This window comes from Drosophila albomicans, chromosome X (assembly GCF_009650485.2).
Source record: "Drosophila albomicans strain 15112-1751.03 chromosome X, ASM965048v2, whole genome shotgun sequence".
Lineage (NCBI taxonomy): Eukaryota > Metazoa > Arthropoda > Insecta > Diptera > Drosophilidae > Drosophila > Drosophila albomicans.
The window spans coordinates 11,915,681-11,934,842 of record NC_047627.2 but is presented as its reverse complement, the minus strand read 5'-3'; the positions used below and the strand labels follow the sequence as shown (position 1 = coordinate 11,934,842).

General features: G+C 36.8%; 4 protein-coding genes across 5 annotated transcripts in view; 2 read left to right on the top strand and 2 right to left on the bottom strand.

The window, feature by feature from the left end:
- The window catches only part of LOC117577944 (rhophilin-2), a 41,436-nt gene extending 29,619 nt beyond the window's left edge, over positions 1–11,817 (top strand). The window contains exons 2-11 of one of the 2 annotated variants that reach the window (XM_034262972.2): positions 5,160–5,276; positions 5,351–5,478; positions 7,185–7,338; positions 7,407–7,865; positions 8,106–8,250; positions 9,145–9,413; positions 9,473–9,605; positions 9,673–9,995; positions 10,065–10,217; positions 11,292–11,817. In XM_034262972.2, coding sequence (XP_034118863.1) covers positions 5,160–5,276; positions 5,351–5,478; positions 7,185–7,338; positions 7,407–7,865; positions 8,106–8,250; positions 9,145–9,413; positions 9,473–9,605; positions 9,673–9,995; positions 10,065–10,217; positions 11,292–11,495 — 2,085 coding nt within the window. In that variant the 3' untranslated portion in view covers positions 11,496–11,817. The remainder of the gene's footprint in view (positions 1–5,159; positions 5,277–5,350; positions 5,479–7,184; positions 7,339–7,406; positions 7,866–8,105; positions 8,251–9,144; positions 9,414–9,472; positions 9,606–9,672; positions 9,996–10,064; positions 10,218–11,291) is intronic. The other variant, XM_034262970.2, reaches the window with a different exon arrangement.
- A 64-nt stretch (positions 11,818–11,881) lies between these two features.
- Positions 11,882–13,454, bottom strand: LOC117567545 (uncharacterized). The gene is made up of 2 exons (XM_034247598.2): positions 13,363–13,454; positions 11,882–13,310 (listed from the first exon to the last, which is right to left on the bottom strand). Exons 1-2 carry the CDS (start codon positions 13,387–13,389, stop codon positions 12,360–12,362), a joined length of 978 nt encoding a protein of 325 aa, XP_034103489.1. The 5' UTR covers positions 13,390–13,454; the 3' UTR covers positions 11,882–12,359.
- An 11-nt stretch (positions 13,455–13,465) lies between these two features.
- On the bottom strand, positions 13,466–15,353 carry LOC117571769 (protein yellow-like). The gene is given in 4 exon segments (XM_034254130.2): positions 13,466–14,097; positions 14,154–14,506; positions 14,509–14,810; positions 14,950–15,353. Coding segments are annotated over 4 exon segments (1,389 nt in total). The 5' UTR covers positions 15,192–15,353; the 3' UTR covers positions 13,466–13,605.
- A 1,855-nt stretch (positions 15,354–17,208) lies between these two features.
- Positions 17,209–19,025, top strand: LOC117577753 (protein yellow-like). The gene is made up of 3 exons (XM_034262664.2): positions 17,209–17,526; positions 17,666–18,323; positions 18,388–19,025. The coding sequence occupies exons 1-3, from the start codon at positions 17,285–17,287 to the stop codon at positions 18,883–18,885; spliced, it is 1,398 nt and encodes a 465-aa protein (XP_034118555.1). The 5' UTR covers positions 17,209–17,284; the 3' UTR covers positions 18,886–19,025.
- Positions 19,026–19,162: the final 137 nt, after the last annotated feature.

Below are 19,162 nucleotides of genomic sequence, written 5' to 3'. Positions count from 1 at the left end.
CGGCAATTTTTGGTTGCTTTGGATTTCAAGTATTTCATTGAAAGCGAAAACGAAATTGAAATTGAAACTGAAATTGAAATTGAGAGATTGAGACTTGGAGTCTCGCAACCCACAAAAATCAAGTAGATAATCGGTTAATCTGTGCTCGTTGTAGTCAAAGTAGATGATGTGCACACAACATTATTATTATTTGCAATGCAATCATTTTGCACACTTCGCTGGCCTCGGCTCAGGCAAATCGGCTGCCAAATGGCCCATCCAATCCCATCCAATTGGCCATTGGCCAGCAAACACCGCCATCGCCATCGCCTCCTCCTTCCACTCCTTCATCGTTGGTGCATTGACTTTTCAAGCACGTGCAAGCGATGCTGATGCATGTCTAATGCCCAAGCGACGATCCACGATCCGGCCCAACGGCAATGTTGATCCGTCCCAGCGACACACGTTGAGTTCATTGCCCAGCCAAAGCAAAGGCAACCCAGCTAGCCAGCTACTTGTGGATGGGCATTGCAACTCGGCAACTTGGCAACGCGGCATCACGGCGGGCGCCATTTATTTGTGGACAATGCTGAACGTTGGCTCAACGCTGTGAGCTGCCAAATCCGCATGCTCGAGAGTCGTAGGCGTTTGTTGAGACGGTCATAAACTACGTCCAACAACAACAACAACGACGGCCCCCTCTTGAGAGTGTACTGCTGACTCTTTTAATTATGCAGAACACGCCAACACACACAAGGCTCGCCACACTGAGCCTCAGCTTACACTTCAGCTTTCAGCTTCAGCTTGAGCTTGAGCTGGCAAACAAAAGGTAAAGCCACACTTTGAAAATGCATTCACCTGGGACACTCTTTACCTGGCTTGGAGTCGGTGACTTATGAGGAGTAAACACACAACACGCTCAACAGATCGCATCAGGGTCAGAACTTTAGTGTCAATACTCCTTAGTTTGCCCATCAGCTGCACATGTCCAACTGCATCTCCATCTGCATCTGCTGTTGAACCCTCAACCTTGAGCAGGTCGCAGTCATATCCTCTGGTGGTCCTCCGATCTTCAATCTCCACTTTAACAGCTGACTCCTGTCATCACTGATCACTGGAAAAATGATTTAAAAAATAAATAAATCACTTCGAGTCACATCAGTTTCATTTGCAATGGCAGAAGACACTTTCATTATTAATAGAGAGCAGTCAAATTGAATTAGTTTCCATTTCAATGCGAATAAAAGATAGAATAATATAGATATGGATAGAATAAAATGTGCAATATGTGATCTAGCATTTTAAATTTTGGAGCAGACTTTTGTGTGCTAAAAATGGGCCAATATTCTCGACTACTAGGCAGAGGAAAGCGGATAGTTTTCTTCAAAAAAGAATAAAAGAAATAGAATAAGGATCATGATTTTTGATATATAAATGATCATCTTATTTGATTGCGATCATAGGACAAATATCACATGCAGCAGTACACATGACGGTAAATTTGTATACGGTAGTACACTGCATGTTGGTATATTTTTAGTATATTTGTATATAAAAATTGTTTTATGGTATAAATATTCACATATGTATGTGTGTATAATGATATCTTTATATACTGTATGTTGGTATATTTTCAGTATATGTAAGAATTTTAATTTAATCAATTTATTTTATTTAATCCATTTCATAGATCAATTTTATACGCACCAGAACATATAAATTATATATCAAGTATACAGTATTTTGGTATATTATCAGTATATTTAAGCGCTCTATTTGTTTTCACAATATTATTGGTAAGATCACATTAGTTTTTTATAATTACCCAATATAAGTAAAGGATATCTAGTATGAAAACCCTTCAATTAATTGCATAATAATTTAACTTTTTTTATAACAACGAATAACTTTATCATTTATTATTGATACAAGCATACATCAAAATAACTATAATTTTACTAACTTCACTTTAATACTGCTGCGATTAAAACTGCACTTTGAATGTTACTTGACGAATTGCTCAAATTGTAAACTTCAAGTTTAAATTCCAAACTAAAGGAATACAATAAAAAAAGAAGAAATTTTCAATTCGTTGGCTAAAGGCAATGCTATATATTGTGCATTAACATATATCCATATGGATGAACCCTATACATATTTATGTATATCACTATATCACTTGTTCTTCACCCTTCTGCAAAATGGCAACATTGAGCTCTGGACCTCAACGTATGCTGACGAAGATTGTGGCAAGAAACTTGGCGAACATTGAATGCATAATAAGCAAGGTGTTGTTTTTATTGTTTGTTGCAATCGTTGCTGTTGTTGCTGTTGTTGTTGTTGTTGGAGTACTAAATATGCAGCAAGTACGCGGAGTCAGTATCAAAAGGGGTTCCAACTTCTAGACAGAATGTGCAGCGTAGCGTCGTCGTGACGATGACTTCCTACTTCCGTTTGCGACGCGTTCTATTCGTCGTTCTATACTACGATCTGCGATCGTGTCACGCTGCGTTGGCGTACAAATACGTGAATACGTTAACGTTAATGGCAATCGTAATGTTAATGTTAATGTTAACGTGGATGTGGATGTGGACGCATAGTAATTATGGTCTAGCCAAGTTTACCGGTTGTTGTAGCTTCTGCTACTTTTCCTACCGAGTGTTTCAGTTTGGCCCAGCACATTGGCCTTTTGTGCACAAACACAACTGAATATCTATATAAATCGGAGTGTGTGTTTGTGTGTGTGAATGTACAACAAGATAACACGACAAACTTTTGTTATTCTAGTTGCGTTGCAAGTACTTAGCTACACTACACGAAAAATCACTACAAATTGTATTGATATTACCCTGAACTTTATATTTGCATTTTTTTGTATTTTAATATTCTGGGCATCATCTATGAACAGTCAACAAAATGTTGAATAGACCTCGGAATTCGCATAATTTTATTTGTATTTTTGACAAATATAGCATTTTTAAATCTTTTTCAACTTCTATGTCAATGAATCTTGTCATTAAAAGAAATCAATCTTAAACCTTAATCTTTGAATTCCACAATAAATATTTAAATCTTTTTCTACTCATGTATCAACGAACCTTATTGTCGTCAATATACATCACTTTTAATCTTTAAACTATGAGTTCTAAAATTCCTTTGAATTGGGTTTAAACAAAAATATGTAAAATATTTCAATCTTTTTTTTAGTTATATATGAATTAATCTATATACTTAAATTTTGAATTCCGAAATTCATTTGAATCTTATAACGAAATTTGTACAATATTTTGAATCTTTTTCTACTTATATGTCAATAAGCCTTATCTATAAGCCTAATCTTGATTCTTATTTCAAAGATAAAAATATAAAAAATCCAAAAAATATAGAAAAATTCAAATAAGATATAAACTTGTAAATAGAATAAAACGAAGATTTAAAAAAAAAATTATAATATCAAAGTATTTCAAATTCATTTTTGTACATTTACCAACCAATTTCTCGCTGTGTACACACATGTTTGAATGGTGTGTTGGCAAATGCAGTTGAAGTCAAAAAAATGCGGGCGTCTATGCCAAGAACAGAACAGAACAGAAAAGAACTCCATTACCATTTACTGGAACTTGGGGCTTCAACTATTTCTCTTTCTGTTTCTAAATCGTCGACGTTTTGCACTTGGCCTCTCCACAATTTGTATGGCAGCTTGTGTCTTATTTGTGTGTTATTCTTTTTGCTTTTTGCTTTTGTGCTTTTTGCTTTTCATTTGTATTTTTGTTGTACTCGTATGTTGTATTTTATTGTTAACTGAGCGAGCAGCTTAGGCTACCGTAAAAAAGTCAATCAACTTTGTTGGGTTTGCTTGGCACGTCCCACAAGCAAATTATGCCTCAAAGAAACCTTCATTTGTCCCCTTTTTTGAACGTTATAAAACAAAGATATATGAGTATATTATTATGATTACATATTGAATGAGTTCATGAACGACGAGTTCATGTGTTCCATTTATAATCTTGAAATTTGCAATCGTTACATCTGTATAATTTACAACAACAACAACAAAAAAAAAAACGCATCGAACAATATTTTTAAATGCGACTATAATAAATAATGCAAATGTGTATGAATAAAACATTGATATTTCGTCAAAAAAAAATTTGTAAATTCATATTTTAATGTTATTTTTAAATGCAGTCATTTATTTGGCAGATATTTAAATATTTCAAATGCTACTTTTTCAGGCAGTAAATTGAAACGTACAATTTTTTATGTTCGTTATTCATATTTATCAAACAATATAATTATTTTTAGAGCGTTTAATTAAACGCATGCCTTTTATATATCTGTAATTTGCTAATTTGCACACTTATAAGTGAAATAGTTGTAAATATTTTAAATTATCTTGAGCTATTTACTTATAGTAGCATTTATTCATATATTTATATTATATTTAAATTATTATATTAAATATTTAAGGGCCGTATTAAATTATGAGACTCTTAGAAATTTTTGAAGGTGTGTTGAAGTTATGAAATATGAAGATATTTACACGACAATACTAAACTGCAGATAATAAAAGCGTTGACTTAACTAAAGAACATCTAAACATGTAAGAAATTATACTTAAAATATACCATATATATATACTTAAAATATACCAAGTCAAAAATACTTATATGTATCAAAGGGTATATTTGGTATATTGATATATGTAACACTTCATTCAAAATATATTAGAGAGTATAATATATACATATATAAAGAACATATAAGAAAGTGTGCGGTATTATACTTAAAATATACCAAGTCAAAAATACTTATATGTATCAAAGGGTATATTTGGTATATTGATATAGCACTACATTCAAAATATACTAGAGAATAAATATATATATAAAGAACATATAAGAAAGTGTGCCGTATTATTCTTAAAATAAAAATATCAATCAAATACTTATATGTATCGAAGGGTATATTTGGTATTTTGATATAGCACTGCATTCAAAATATACCATAGAGTATAAAATATTCCAAATTGTTAGCCAAAGCAACTAAGATCCCATTGCAGTAGACGCCCTTAGTCATACTAAAGTATTTCTTAAATAACTTCGTCGCATAAATTTATATCAAATTTATTTTCATTCCTTTTTATTAATTGTGTATACATACATATTGTTTGATTGCAGGGCTCCGATCCACGAGCCGCAACTTGTCGTGGCAAATTGCAAAGTCGTCGCTGCAAACTGAATCAGGAAATCAACAAGGAGTTGCGCCTACGCGCTGGTGCCGAGAATTTATATAAGGTAAGCGTAGCTAAATATAATAATATAATAATATACAATATATACTAACTAATTTACAAATATTTATTTCGCAGGCCACAACAAATCGCAAACTGCGAGACACTGTCGCCTTGGAGCTGAGCTTCGTCAATTCGAATTTGCAGTTGCTTAAAGAGCAATTGGCCGAACTCAACTCATCTGTGGAGATCTATCAGAGTGAGAGGTAAGAGTGATATATTGTACACATACATAGATATTCATTTTCATTTTAATTTCCATTTCGATGTGGGAGGTGCGTCAAGCGATCAAATATCGAACAGTTCGCCCATTTTAGCCGCTTCGTTGGCAGCAATTTTGTTGCTTTGTTTTGTTTGCATGCAAATGTTGAAATTTGTAGTTTTCACAGTTCCCAGCCAGTTTGGGGCATGCAACTTCCAACTGGCAACTAGCCAGCTGGGCAGCTGTAGTAATTTTTGCGCATCAGTTTCTGGTCAAGCGCCTTTTTGCGCCCTCAAGTGGAACGAAATCACAAACACAACACAACTCAGCTGAGCTGAGCTCAGATCAGCTCAACTCAACTCGGCGCCAAAAAGCTAAAGCAACAAAGAAAGTGAAAAAGCGTCATTAAATGCACAACTGACAAAAATACAAATATGAAAAATTATTACCCGATTGTTGTTCATACAAATGTATATCAATATACAATACATACGTATACTTAATATAGATTAACTATTTATTGATGTGTCTGTGTGTGTGTATTAATAAAAGGCTTCCAGGGCTCAGTGCACACACAAATTGACAATCAACAATAAAAGCATACACATGTACAGTGCACGCTCGATACAGTGAACTAGTTAAATGCAATGTTCACTCAACCGATTTGCATAAATAATCCATTTAGTAGTAGTACATTTGAATAAACACATGTAATTATTGAAATGTTATTTGCAGCTGAATAAACATTTCATGACTTAGCTAATTTGTCTGAAAGGTTATATTAAAACATGAAGCATGTTAAAAATGAAATCGTCAAGTCTGCATTTGCAATTTGTTTGCTCTATCGAGCGTCGCCTGTACTTGTGTTTTGTTGGGGAAATAATTGTCAGCTCGATAAGATCTAGTAGATCTAAGATCTACTAAAGGTATAAGCACGCACAAATCTAGTTTGTAATTTATCAATTACCAAGCGAAACAATGTACTTTGATCGGCAAATTATAATTATATTATGCACAGATCAATAAATAACTACACTAAATAAAAAAAAGAAAATGAAATGAAAATGAAAATGAATAAAAGTGAATAAAAATTTAAGACACAACCAACTTCTTATTATTATCTGTTTCTTCTTTTTTTCTTGTAAATTTATTGATTAAACCAGAACACATTATAAGAAAACTTATTTAGACCAATCTTCAGACTTTTATAGTAAATATAACCAAGCAGTAGCTTTAGGAGATAGTCTCTTAGATTTTATAAACCATAAGATCTAAAAATACATTTTTTATAATTTGATTTGATTATGTTATAAAGACTTATTGTTATAAAGACTTATTTAGTATTACAGAATAAACTAAGTGTTTTTTCAAAAATGTTAAGTGAATATAGAATATTAGTTTAACCATTAACATTGTATTAAATATGCGTAATATGTACGAATGTCTTATAATTTTTTTTTGTTTTGCTGAGTATTAAATTGCATTTATGTTTCATTTGATTGCGTTCAGATAACTTTAAAAATATTCAAGGAATAGCAAAAACAGACTTATGCAATCGGGTCTTAGTTTCTTTGTTTGACAATCTGATATATATATCGCACTTTCTGATATATTTTTAATGTACTGATAAATCAATATACTAAATATAGCCTTATATAACATACAACAAGTATATAATATAACATAATATTTGTTTTTACTTTTTTCCAGTCACGAAGGCATAATGCCAATGATACCGTTGGGTCTCAAGGAGACCAAGGAAATTAATTTTATGGAACCATTCTCGGACTTTATTCTCGAGCACTACAGCGAGGAGCCGTCGATCTATATGGATGCCATAGCCGATATGACAGACACGCGACAGGTAAAGAGAAGTCAAACGCATTTCACAATAGTATTGATTACAAATCAAATTCAAATTGCAATTTGCAGGCTTCAAAGACACCTTCGCGAGATGATCTTGGCGTCGCGCTGCTTTTCCGCTACTACAATCTATTGTACTATGTGGAACGACGATTCTTTCCGCCCGATCGCAATCTGGGCGTCTACTTCGAGTGGTACGACTCGCTGACCGGAGTGCCGTCGTGTCAGCGGACAATTGCCTTCGAGAAGGCCTGCACGCTGTTCAATCTGGGTGCGATTTACACACAGATCGGTGCACGCCACGACAGACGCACGGAGCGCGGTTTGGATGCGGCTGTGGATAGCTTTTTGCGTGCTGCTGGGATATTCCGGCACATCTACGATACGTTCACCAATGCCCCGTCGATGGACCTGAAGCCACAGGTGCTCGATGTGCTTGTCTCCCTGATGCTCTCCCAGGCACGCGAATGTCTCTTCGAGAAGCTGCAGCTACAGATCGAGGCCCTGGGTCTAACCGAGTCCAGTCATGTGAGTGAGCAGCTGTTGTCTATCAATAGCTAACATATAGTAACTTACAACTATTATACGTGAGAGTTGTTGAGAAAAACCAAGAAGCCGCTGGCAGCTGGCTGGCATTTGAATAATTTATCAGTGCTTTGCATGCATTTGAGCCATTAGCTGGCAAATTGATAAGCTTCATTCATCACTCGACGACACTCATATTCCATACTAGCATAATAATAATATTAATTCGCTTTGCGTTTGCAGCTCTTTCGGGATTTGGCTGGTGAAGCGGCACAGCTGTCGCTCGAGTACAATGAGATGCACAAGAACATCCAAGTGAATGACACGCACACCTATCTGCCCGAATGCTGGGCGGGTCTGGTGCCCCTCAAGGCCGAATTGTACAAAGGTGAGCGACGCCTTCTATTGCAAGTGCACACCACATAAAATATAATACATATATTTTGCAACTACTCTACTCTTACATTGAGAGTTGTCTGCAATTAAAAGAATTGATAGATTGATGACAAGTTGATAGAGTCGTATAGCCAAAGAGTATGATTATTGGTGACTGTAATTAAATCAATGCTTAGTTTACATACCAAAGATTCAAATTAATAAGTTAACATATTGAAAGAGTATTATAATTGCTAACTGTAATTAAATCAATGCTTAGTTTATATATTAAATATGGGAATTAATAAGTTGACATATTGAAAGATTATTATAATTTGTGACTGTAATTAAATCAATGCTTAGGTTGTATACTAAAGGTCTATACTTGAACAACAGATTAATATTCAGAAGCAGAGCATTAAGAACCAAGTCCTACAATGAGATCTAATCCTTCATTTATGGTATCTAATATCAGGTTTCATTGCTAGCCGTATTATTACAATTTATCAAAGTTTCACTTAGTAAAAATTCAAAATTTTCTCTTTAATACGTGTTTCGCTGCTATTATTTAAGGATTAATATAATTAAAGAACCAGACTGTTAAGAACTAAGTCCTTCAACTTTATGATATATAAGTATGATAGGAGGTTTCATTGTTAGCCTTATTATTACATTTAATCTTATTAAATAGTTTAATTAAGGATAAAGTCAGCATTTTAGTTGTACCACATTTTTTCTTAGCAAAGAGTATTTCAACTTCACCAAGTCGTTGATTGATTTAAACTTCTAATAACTTGTTGTTAATATGGAGGAAGAGTATTTAAACTTCGCCAAGTCAATGATTGATTTAAACTTCTAATGAATTGTTGCTAATATGGTTTTACTTACCACTTTTGGCAAATTGCAGCACTGGCACATCACTACGAGGCGCGGAGCATCGATGCGACTGTGGGCGACGGCGACAACGTGTCTCTGGGCACCAAAAAGAGTCAGACGGTGTCATCGAATGAATCGTTCATTGGGAATGCGAGGGAGGCGCTGCGTGCCACCGAGGCCAGCAGCGAGTGTGAGGAGGAGAGCGCCAGTGTTGTTGCCATCAAGCGCACCCATTTGAAAGAAGCGCTGGCTAGTCATGAGGAGGCGCAACGTTTGCAGCGCATGTGCCGCTATCTCAAGGTGAGTCACACAATAAGCACAGCAGTCTTCAACATTCTTTAAAATCTCTTCTATTGCAGAACAAAACATCACTGACCCAAGTCATCAAGGAGGCGCATTACAAAACGCACGAGGAATACGAAAGATTCAGCCTGCAAGCGCCAGTGAAAAACATTGATGAATGCTACGATTTAGTTGAACGCACTGTCGAAGGTAAAGAAATGCACTTTCACAACCACATCGCTTAGCTAAAATTTTTTTGGTAACATCATTCGCACAGCTGCATCGAAATTTACGCTTTCGTTGACGGGCCCCGATTTCACCTCGTACAAAGTGGAGGATCCATTCAAGCGCCTCGGTCCCATTGCAATATTCTCGGCACGTCGCCACTGGACTGCGCCGCGTTGTGTGCGCCTTCAGAAGGGTTCGGCGATGTATCACGATGCGAGCAGCTATCATTGTCATTGCCCCACTAGCGATGCCGATGAGAATCACGAGCCTGGCTGCAGCCTCTACAAGGAGGAGCTCGAGAACTTTGGCTTCCATGTGCGTGGCGATGCGCCTGTGATAATTGCCCATGTTGAAATCAATTCCCTAGCCGATGTAACTATCACTTTTCCCTATTCACTGTATTATTCTTACTTAAATGGCTTTATTTCATCATTCCGACAGCTGGGCGGCATCAAGGAGGGCGATTTTATTGTGGAAATCGCTGGCATGGATGTCAAATGGTATTCACATCAGCAAGTCGTGCGGCTAATTCAATCGTGTGGTGCGGCGCTTGAACTTAAGGTTATCACGCCAATGGATCGCAATTACTTAAAGGTGGGCAACATTTTGAAATCTAATGGGTCTGATATGTTTAATTTAGATGCAGAGATCTGTAGCTATACCGTTGTTGAATAACTTCGTCTCAGAAGAACCACAGTATGGATGCATTTTTGGAGGAGTCCGAAAACATGACAGACTCATGTTTATATGTTTATCTATCCTTCTGTGTTTATAAAGATTTATATCTTAGCAACCAGTATAGCTGAAAAAAGGCTTTTTTTATTAGAATGAACAATATTTAATACTTGCTGCAAAATTGTTGTAGGAAATCTGTATTTTTAATTTGAAGCTCTATTCAAATTGTCTTTAATTGAATAAGTTTGTAGTTCTAGTTGATAGAATCATCTATGTATACATGTTCCATCTATCTGCTTCTCTGTCTTGCTTTAGTATTAATATTTAGCTATATAGCAAAATAATATATACCTAACTTTACTTTACTTCTTTTACAATGAACGACTTTCAATACTTTATGTTATATGAAAAGTTTACTGTTCATTGTTAAAATCTATTTCTAATTTAAAGTTATATGTATATTGAATTGATATGTAGTTGGAATTTTGAGATCCATAACTGAATATACATACATATGTTATGTCTGTTTTTGTAAATATTTACATCTCACCTAAAGATACCTTAACTTCTATTACAATGAATATTTTATACGAAAAGTACTAAATACTGTACTTTTCGTAGCAAAATTCTGTATTTCCAATTTGACGCAATTCAATTGATATTAATTTTGCATTTTGAGATCTGTTACTGAAAATTTACTTGGATCTGATAAGTGTGTTGCCATAGTTGATAGAATCATCCATGTATATTCCATCTAACTGATTGTCTGTCTTTATAAATACTTATATCTCAGCTAAGGACAGCTTAACTTTTATTATAATGAACGATTTTCAAAACTTTATATAAAGAGTACAGTCTTCTTTGCAAAAATTTGAAATTTTAAATTTGATATCGAAGTAATGACTATTTCTATTTCAAATGAAAATGTGATAATTCTTCCCCAGTGATGTGTAATAAACAGTCTTAACTAATCACAAATTTATCCCTTTACAGCCTCTGTCATCAAAGGGTTCAATATCGACGCTATCGGCAGCCAGTTCATCAGGCGTCTCGTCCGGCTCCTCGAGCCCAACCAGCACGACCACAAAGCCCAAGCTGCGGATCAAGACGTCCGCGAAGACGCGCTTTGTGGGCAGCGTATCGTCCAGTTCGTGGAATCCCTTTCGACGCACACCGAGCTTGGCGAAAATCTTTTGAATGCGGGGATTCCTTAGCTTAAGTTATGCTTTAAATTGATATGAAGCAGTGGCCATTATTTTATTTAAAAAGCAAAGTGGACTTCATTTTTTTTTTTATTTGTATCTATATATATAAATAAAAATATATGCTATATATATAGGACGATGTATGCACATAGATCCCAAGAACACACACACACACTTTTTGGATAGTTGAGCTCCAGAGAATTCCATTTATTTTCCGCCAGCCTGGAAAATATCAACAAGAATGCGAGTTGCGGAGCACTTAGAAATCTGTTTGTAAAACAGAACTCGAAGACGCTGTAAATTATTTTCATTTTTTTGTTTTTTTTTTTTGTAAAATGTTGCGATTCCAAAAAGTATTTACATATTTGATTACATACAAACACATGTGTACAATGTATAAATATATGCATCAGATATGTGCGATTTGTATGTAGTAATAATCGTATATTGAAATCTATATTTTAATTATGGATCATATTAAGGTTGGATGCGCGGAACTTGGGGAGTTAATTTACGTATATTTCATATGTATATATGTATATTATTAAGTCACAACTATTTTGTATACATTTTGTAAAAGCCATTTTATATAACATACATAATACTTATTATATTATCTATATACAATACACATCTGTCTATGTACTTACTACATAAATTTACCAATTTTCGTTTCGCATGATTAATTAACCCAAAACTGATTCGCTGTTATATTACCAGTCGAAAAACTAACAAGGAATAAGAATTTTCAACAATTTTGTGCAATCTTAAAAGGTAAAAGAGCAGTTCTAATGTATAAACTGTCTAAAGTCTAAATGAATGTAAAGTGTGATTTAAAATCCTGCTGTTGTGTCCCCTAATTATCGTCGCTCTTCTCACACTTTTGGAAATCTGCATTGATTTTTGTGCGAAGTTTTTCCAACTCTTCAATCAGTTCTACTTTCGTCTCAAGATTAAGCTTAAGCAAATTATGCATTCGTCGATAGAGTTGTATCATCAGTTTGTTAGCGATCAAATCCTCACTGAATATTTGATTTGACTTTGCTTTGATCTTATGCTCACTTAAATCTTCTTCAGAACTTAGATCCCAGGCAGGTGGAGTTGGTGGTCGTAGCCCCGACGATCGTTTTTTCTTTGATGAGATACCTTTTAAAGGGTCTTTAGCAGTTAGTCTTTTTGTTGCTCTCTCTGATGAATATAGTTTCAATGAAGGTAATTTCTTTAGTTGTTCGTTTCTTGATTGTGTTTCCATTGCTTGTCTTGAAGATGATCGGAGTTCCATTCTTGGTTCCTCCTTTGGTGTTAGTCCCAATGAAGGTAATGATTTTAATAGTTCACGCTCTGATGAGCACGATGATGTCAGTCCCAGTGAAGGCAGCCCCATAAAATTTTCACTGCTTGACGACATTCGCAGCGAAGGAACTCTCGTCGAGCATCGATCGTCTTGAGTATCCTTCGATGAATTGCACCGGTAAAACTTCTCCTGATTTGTACATTCTACAAACAAATTGTTTTGGTTGCAAGGCAAAAAATCTGCATTGTAAATGTGTTTATTACGACATTTTTCCCGTTTGCTATCTAATCTATGTGAAAGTTCTGTCGAATTTCGATAAAACCTTTTGCAATCACTTTCTTCATTTGCACATTGAGTGCAACTCTGGCTTGAATAGAACTCTTCGTATTCATCGTAACGACGCATCTTGCAACTGTTCGATTTGCAACACCTCACTGAAGCTCTTCTCGCTTCCAGTTTTTGTGCTATCTCCAATTCAAGAGCAGCAAGCTTATGTCTCCGACAAAGATTATGCTGTAATCGAGAAAACGTGAGGAAATCATCGTAAAGAATTCTCACTACTTACCGGAGTGCCTAAATAATATTTATCCATTTTGGAATTAATTATAAAATATATTGCAAACAGTTCAAAATTATTATTATAAAATATAATATCCACTTTTGAATACTTTTCTCAATGCTCGCTCATTTTATTGTTGATACTGTGAAATGTTATTGACATACTTTACGGTAATGAAGAGGATTAAAAGGCATACTTTGGCATTATATTTGTAGATGCAAATTCGATTTGAAATGAATTGAATTCCATTTAATAGCATTGACCCTCTTCGATCGAAACCAATGCGAACTTGTTGTTATTCGCCGATTCGGATATTGGATTGCAGACAGAGTTGGCAATAATATCCTCAACGTCTGCTCTCAGAATTCTGAAGTTGATGTCTCCGTAATCCAGTTGGCTGTATAGGTAAATCGGAAGACGATTGCTCATCACCCACACGCCTTGCTTCTCTTTGTGATCCACCTTCAGATCGTTGGGAAATTGGATCAACATCGTTGAGTTATCAGCATCGAGAAGGGATCCCAAGTTGGCTCTTGTATATGGTTTGGCTGTGTCCCAACACCCAACGTTGTCACGATGCACTTGTGTGTAGAACATGACGCCATTTCTGGCAATTCCCGATGTGGAGGATTGCCCATTGAATCCTCGATCGCCAACTGCAATGAACAGCTTTGAGGTGTCGACAGTGCCATTTGTCCACAGAGATTCATTCAACAGCAGATCCACAGACACCATGAATTCCTAAGCCAAGAAAGAGTAACTATCGTTAAATTGAATAATTTGATACACTCGCTCACCTTGAAGCTGGCCATCGGATGGAAGTACAAGCGACGATCTTCGGTGAGACTCATGCCAAAGACGCCATCCAACCACTGGAAGTTTAATCCATAGACATTAAAATCAGAGGCCACTGGATTGGGCGCAAAATTGTAGTTGGTCACTCGCCAACTTCTGTTCTTCTCCAAGCTATAGACAACTATTCCGAAGCGCCACACATCAGTGACAAGGGCGTGGGCGTCGAGGCAATTGCCATTCCTGACGTCCACCACAATATTGGAGTGCAATGAATCCTGCTTGACTTGCGAAGGTGGCAGCTCATAGCGGACGACCATTTCGTCAGTGTTCAAGTCAAAGGCCACAATCTTCGGGGGCAGATTTGGTTTAAGCTGATTGTGGCATTCACAATGCCAGAGTCGATCATCCACAGTCGGTTGCATTGAGCATCGACTGTGGTGCGGTAAACCGATATCAGCTTGGAGCAGTCGGGATTGTAGGGACTGCTGTGTGCCTGCCAGTTGGGATACGGACGGACTGGGGGACTTATCTCCTTTGTCGGGTAGGGCACGGTCACCAAGCTGGCTGGCACACCATCCTTCCATCGCGGAGTTGTGATAAACAGCCGGTTGCGGTAGACATCGATTCCCAAAGGTAGGTTATTCTTTGGGTTGAAATCGCTGCAATGAATGGAAACTTCGAGTAAGTACATTTACAGACGGATGGCAGGTGGCAGGTGGCATGTGGCAGGTGTAAATCTTTTTTATTTGGACCATTACACAATATCCTGGGCTATCCATCAAGAATATGACATATTACCCATTCATTATCGCCAGTTGTCGCTCCACGAAAGTGGGATACTCGAAGTCAATGTATTTCCACTCATTGACTATTTGAAATGTTTTCGCTTCCTGTTTAATATTTTGCCGCTGAAATGTAAACGGTGCATAAGATACTGGATCCAACGTTGCCCCATACGCAGATACACGAAATCGAATTGAAAAGTATTGAAGGCCAGCGATCGATAGAAAACAAAGTATTATTGCAAGAAACGATTTCATAGCTAATATCCAAAACTGGTTAACTGCTAAGATACAACGTATGTTTTTTGTATTGTAAATTATTCGTATGTATTTGTTAACAACTTTAATGCAATGCTTCTCGGCGGCGACCAGTCTGCCACTGGCTCTGGCTCTGTCTCTGGCTCTAGTCGGCCTCACGCACAAAAATCAACTGAATTCAAGTGAACGCCTCGCTAGAGTTAAGTACTTTTCATACCCTGTAATTGTGAGTATATCTACAATGGGTATAAACTGTATCTCAAAAACAACTGCTGTTCAGTAGTACAATTCTAAAGGCAGCTCTTAACACAATCCAGTTATCAAGTTGTTGACAGCATTTCACATTCTTCGAAGTGAGTAATCAATGCAGTTCGACACGTTTCGCCAAAATCGAAGGAAACATTCACAAATTAAGGAATTTTTTTTTGGTAAGAAATCAAATTGGTTGCAACACGCGGGCAAAGCCGGATAGTACTGCCAACTGCATGCATATGGCCATAGTCTAAAAAGTTGCACTTACTTTCTTCGACCTGTTACAGTTACAGTTTCCACTTGCACAACTTGCGCCAGATACTTTTGTATCTGTTACATGCACTTGTATCTATGAAATACATTCAAATGCTGATCAACGGTCTCTCGATCAGTATATTATCTTTCTGTCATTTTTAGTAACAAACTAAATGTCACTCAAATGACGTCACAAATAAAATGGGGTAGATTGAGATACATTTTCCAATATACTTTACCGTACTGTCGAAATATCTTTTTAATCCTGTTATGCACATAATGGCATTGAATTTATCATTTATTGATGATGATGATAAGGACTACTAAATCTTAAGGATCTGTGAAGTAAAAAATCATATGATTCGTCAAATGATAAGAGTGCATTAAGCATTAAAAACCTACATCTCCTAAAAAAAAAACCAAACTTGATGGCATTACTCGAGTGTATCCTTCGCATATGAAGTTTGGTCATCGATATCAAAAATATAGATTCCCTAAAATTTGAAAGTAATTTAAGTCCGATGCAGCAGTATCTAAGAGTCGAGTATTTTCGACTGTTGCTTTCAGACTCAAAGGGAGTTGTCAAATTTTATATAAGTTCGTTACTTTCGGATCTTGGTTCTATTGTTTTTAGCTACAGGTTGCTTTGAACTACAGGTATTCAATTGAAAATATCTTGTTTAATGGCCATCAACACAGATACAAATTATGGTTTTGAGTCACCAATAATGTTTGGCAGCTTTATATGTAGATAATAAATTCCAGTATTTAACAAGTTAGAAAGCTGATTTCTTAGGTTTGACTTTGAAGTAAGTGAAAGAAAATCTGAATTATAAAATTCAAATTTAATTTTAGAAGACAATATGTTTGTATTTTTACAGGATGACAATAAAAATTTATTTCTTCAAAAAAAAAATGTATGACGTCATTTGAGTGACATTTAGTTTGTTACTAAAAATGACAGAAAGATAATACTGATCGAGAGACCGTTGATCAGCATTTGAATGTATTTCATAGATACAAGTGCATGTAACAGATACAAAAGTATCTGGCGCAAGTTGTGCAAGTGGAAACTGTAACAGGTCGAAGAAAGTAAGTGCAACTTTTCAGACTATGGCCATATGCATGCAGTTGGCAGTACTATCCGGCTTTGCCCGCGTGTTGAAACCAATTTGATTCCTTACCAAAAAGGAATTTGTGAATGTTTCCTTCGATTTTGGCGAAACGTGTCGAACTGCATTGATTACTCACTTCGAAGAATGTGAAATGCTGTCAACAACTTGACGACTGGATTAGAATTATACTACTTAACAGCAGTTGTTTTTGAGATACAGTTTATACCCATTGTAGATATACTCACAATTACAGGGTATGAAAAGTACTTAACTCTAGCGAGGCGTTCACTTGAATTCAGTTGATTTTTGTGCGTGAGGCCGACTAGAGCCAGAGACAGAGCCAGAGCCAGTGGCAGACTGGTCGCCGCCGAGAAGCATTGCATTAAAGTTGTTAACAAATACACACGAATAATTTACAATACAAAAAACATACGTTGTATCTTAGCAGTTAACCAGTTTTGGATATTAGCTATGAAATCGTTTCTTGCAATAATACTTTGTTTTCTATCGATCGCTGGCCTTCAATACTTTTCAATTCGATTTCGTGTATCTGCGTATGGGGCAACGTTGGATCCAGTATCTTATGCACCGTTTACATTTCAGCGGCAAAATATTAAACAGGAAGCGAAAACATTTCAAATAGTCAATGAGTGGAAATACATTGACTTCGAGTATCCCACTTTCGTGGAGCGACAACTGGCGATAATGAATGGGTAATATGTCATATTCTTGATGGATAGCCCAGGATATTGTGTAATGGTCCAAATAAAAAAGATTTACACCTGCCACATGCCACCTGCCACCTGCCATCCGTCTGTAAATGTACTTACTCGAAGTTTCCATTCATTGCAGCGATTTCAACCCAAAGAATAACCTACCTTTGGGAATCGATGTCTACCGCAACCGGCTGTTTATCACAACTCCGCGATGGAAGGATGGTGTGCCAGCCAGCTTGGTGACCGTGCCCTACCCGACAAAGGAGATAAGTCCCCCAGTCCGTCCGTATCCCAACTGGCAGGCACACAGCAGTCCCTACAATCCCGACTGCTCCAAGCTGATATCGGTTTACCGCACCACAGTCGATGCTCAATGCAACCGACTGTGGATGATCGACTCTGGCATTGTGAATGCCACAATCAGCTTAAACCAAATCTGCCCCCCGAAGATTGTGGCCTTTGACTTGAACACTGACGAAATGGTCGTCCGCTATGAGCTGCCACCTTCGCAAGTCAAGCAGGATTCATTGCACTCCAATATTGTGGTGGACGTCAGGAATGGCAATTGCCTCGACGCCCACGCCCTTGTCACTGATGTGTGGCGCTTCGGAATAGTTGTCTATAGCTTGGAGAAGAACAGAAGTTGGCGAGTGACCAACTACAATTTTGCGCCCAATCCAGTGGCATCTGATTTTAATGTCTATGGATTAAACTTCCAGTGGTTGGATGGCGTCTTTGGCATGAGTCTCACCGAAGATCGTCGCTTGTACTTCCATCCGATGGCCAGCTTCAAGGTGAGCGAGTGTATCAAATTATTCAATTCAACGTTACTCATACTCTTTCTCTTTCTTGCCTTAGGAATTCATGGTGTCTGTGGATCTGCTGTTGAATGAATCTCTGTGGACAAATGGCACTGTCGACACCTCAAAGCTGTTCATTGCAGTTGGCGATCGAGGATTCAATGGGCAATCCTCCACATCGGGAATTGCCAGAAATGGCGTCATGTTCTACACACAAGTGCATCGTGACAACGTTGGGTGTTGGGACACAGCCAAACCATATACAAGAGCCAACTTGGGATCCCTTCTCGATGCTGATGCTGATAACTCAACGATGTTGATCCAATTTCCCAACGATCTGAAGGTGGATCACAAAGAGAAGCAAGGCGTGTGGGTGATGAGCAATCGTCTTCCGATTTACCTATACAGCCAACTGGATTACGGAGACATCAACTTCAGAATTCTGAGAGCAGACGTTGAGGATATTATTGCCAACTCTGTCTGCAATCCAATATCCGAATCGGCGAATAACAACAAGTTCGCATTGGTTTCGATCGAAGAGGGTCAATGCTATTAAATGGAATTCAATTCATTTCAAATCGAATTTGCATCTACAAATATAATGCCAAAGTATGCCTTTTAATCCTCTTCATTACCGTAAAGTATGTCAATAACATTTCACAGTATCAACAATAAAATGAGCGAGCATTGAGAAAAGTGGATATTATATTTTCTAAGAGTAATTTTAAACTAAGTTCTTCCAGGGATTAAAGTGAGCCGAATATGGTTGAAAAGCTAAGCCCATTGTTCCACGATGATATACTACGAGGAGCACTATTAGAGGATAGATAAAT

Excerpts from the sequence above, each read along its gene's own strand:
- LOC117567545 (XM_034247598.2), bottom strand. The coding sequence starts at position 13,389 with ATGGATAAATATTATTTAGGCACTCCG. Across the intron at positions 13,311-13,362 it reads AATATTATTTAGGCACTCCG|CATAATCTTTGTCGGAGACA; the intron begins GTAAGTAGTGAG and ends TCTCGATTACAG.
- LOC117577753 (XM_034262664.2), top strand. The coding sequence starts at position 17,285 with ATGAAATCGTTTCTTGCAATAATACTTTGTTTTCTATCGATCGCTGGC. Across the intron at positions 17,527-17,665 it reads CAACTGGCGATAATGAATGG|CGATTTCAACCCAAAGAATA; the intron begins GTAATATGTCAT and ends CATTCATTGCAG. Across the intron at positions 18,324-18,387 it reads ATCCGATGGCCAGCTTCAAG|GAATTCATGGTGTCTGTGGA; the intron begins GTGAGCGAGTGT and ends TTCTTGCCTTAG.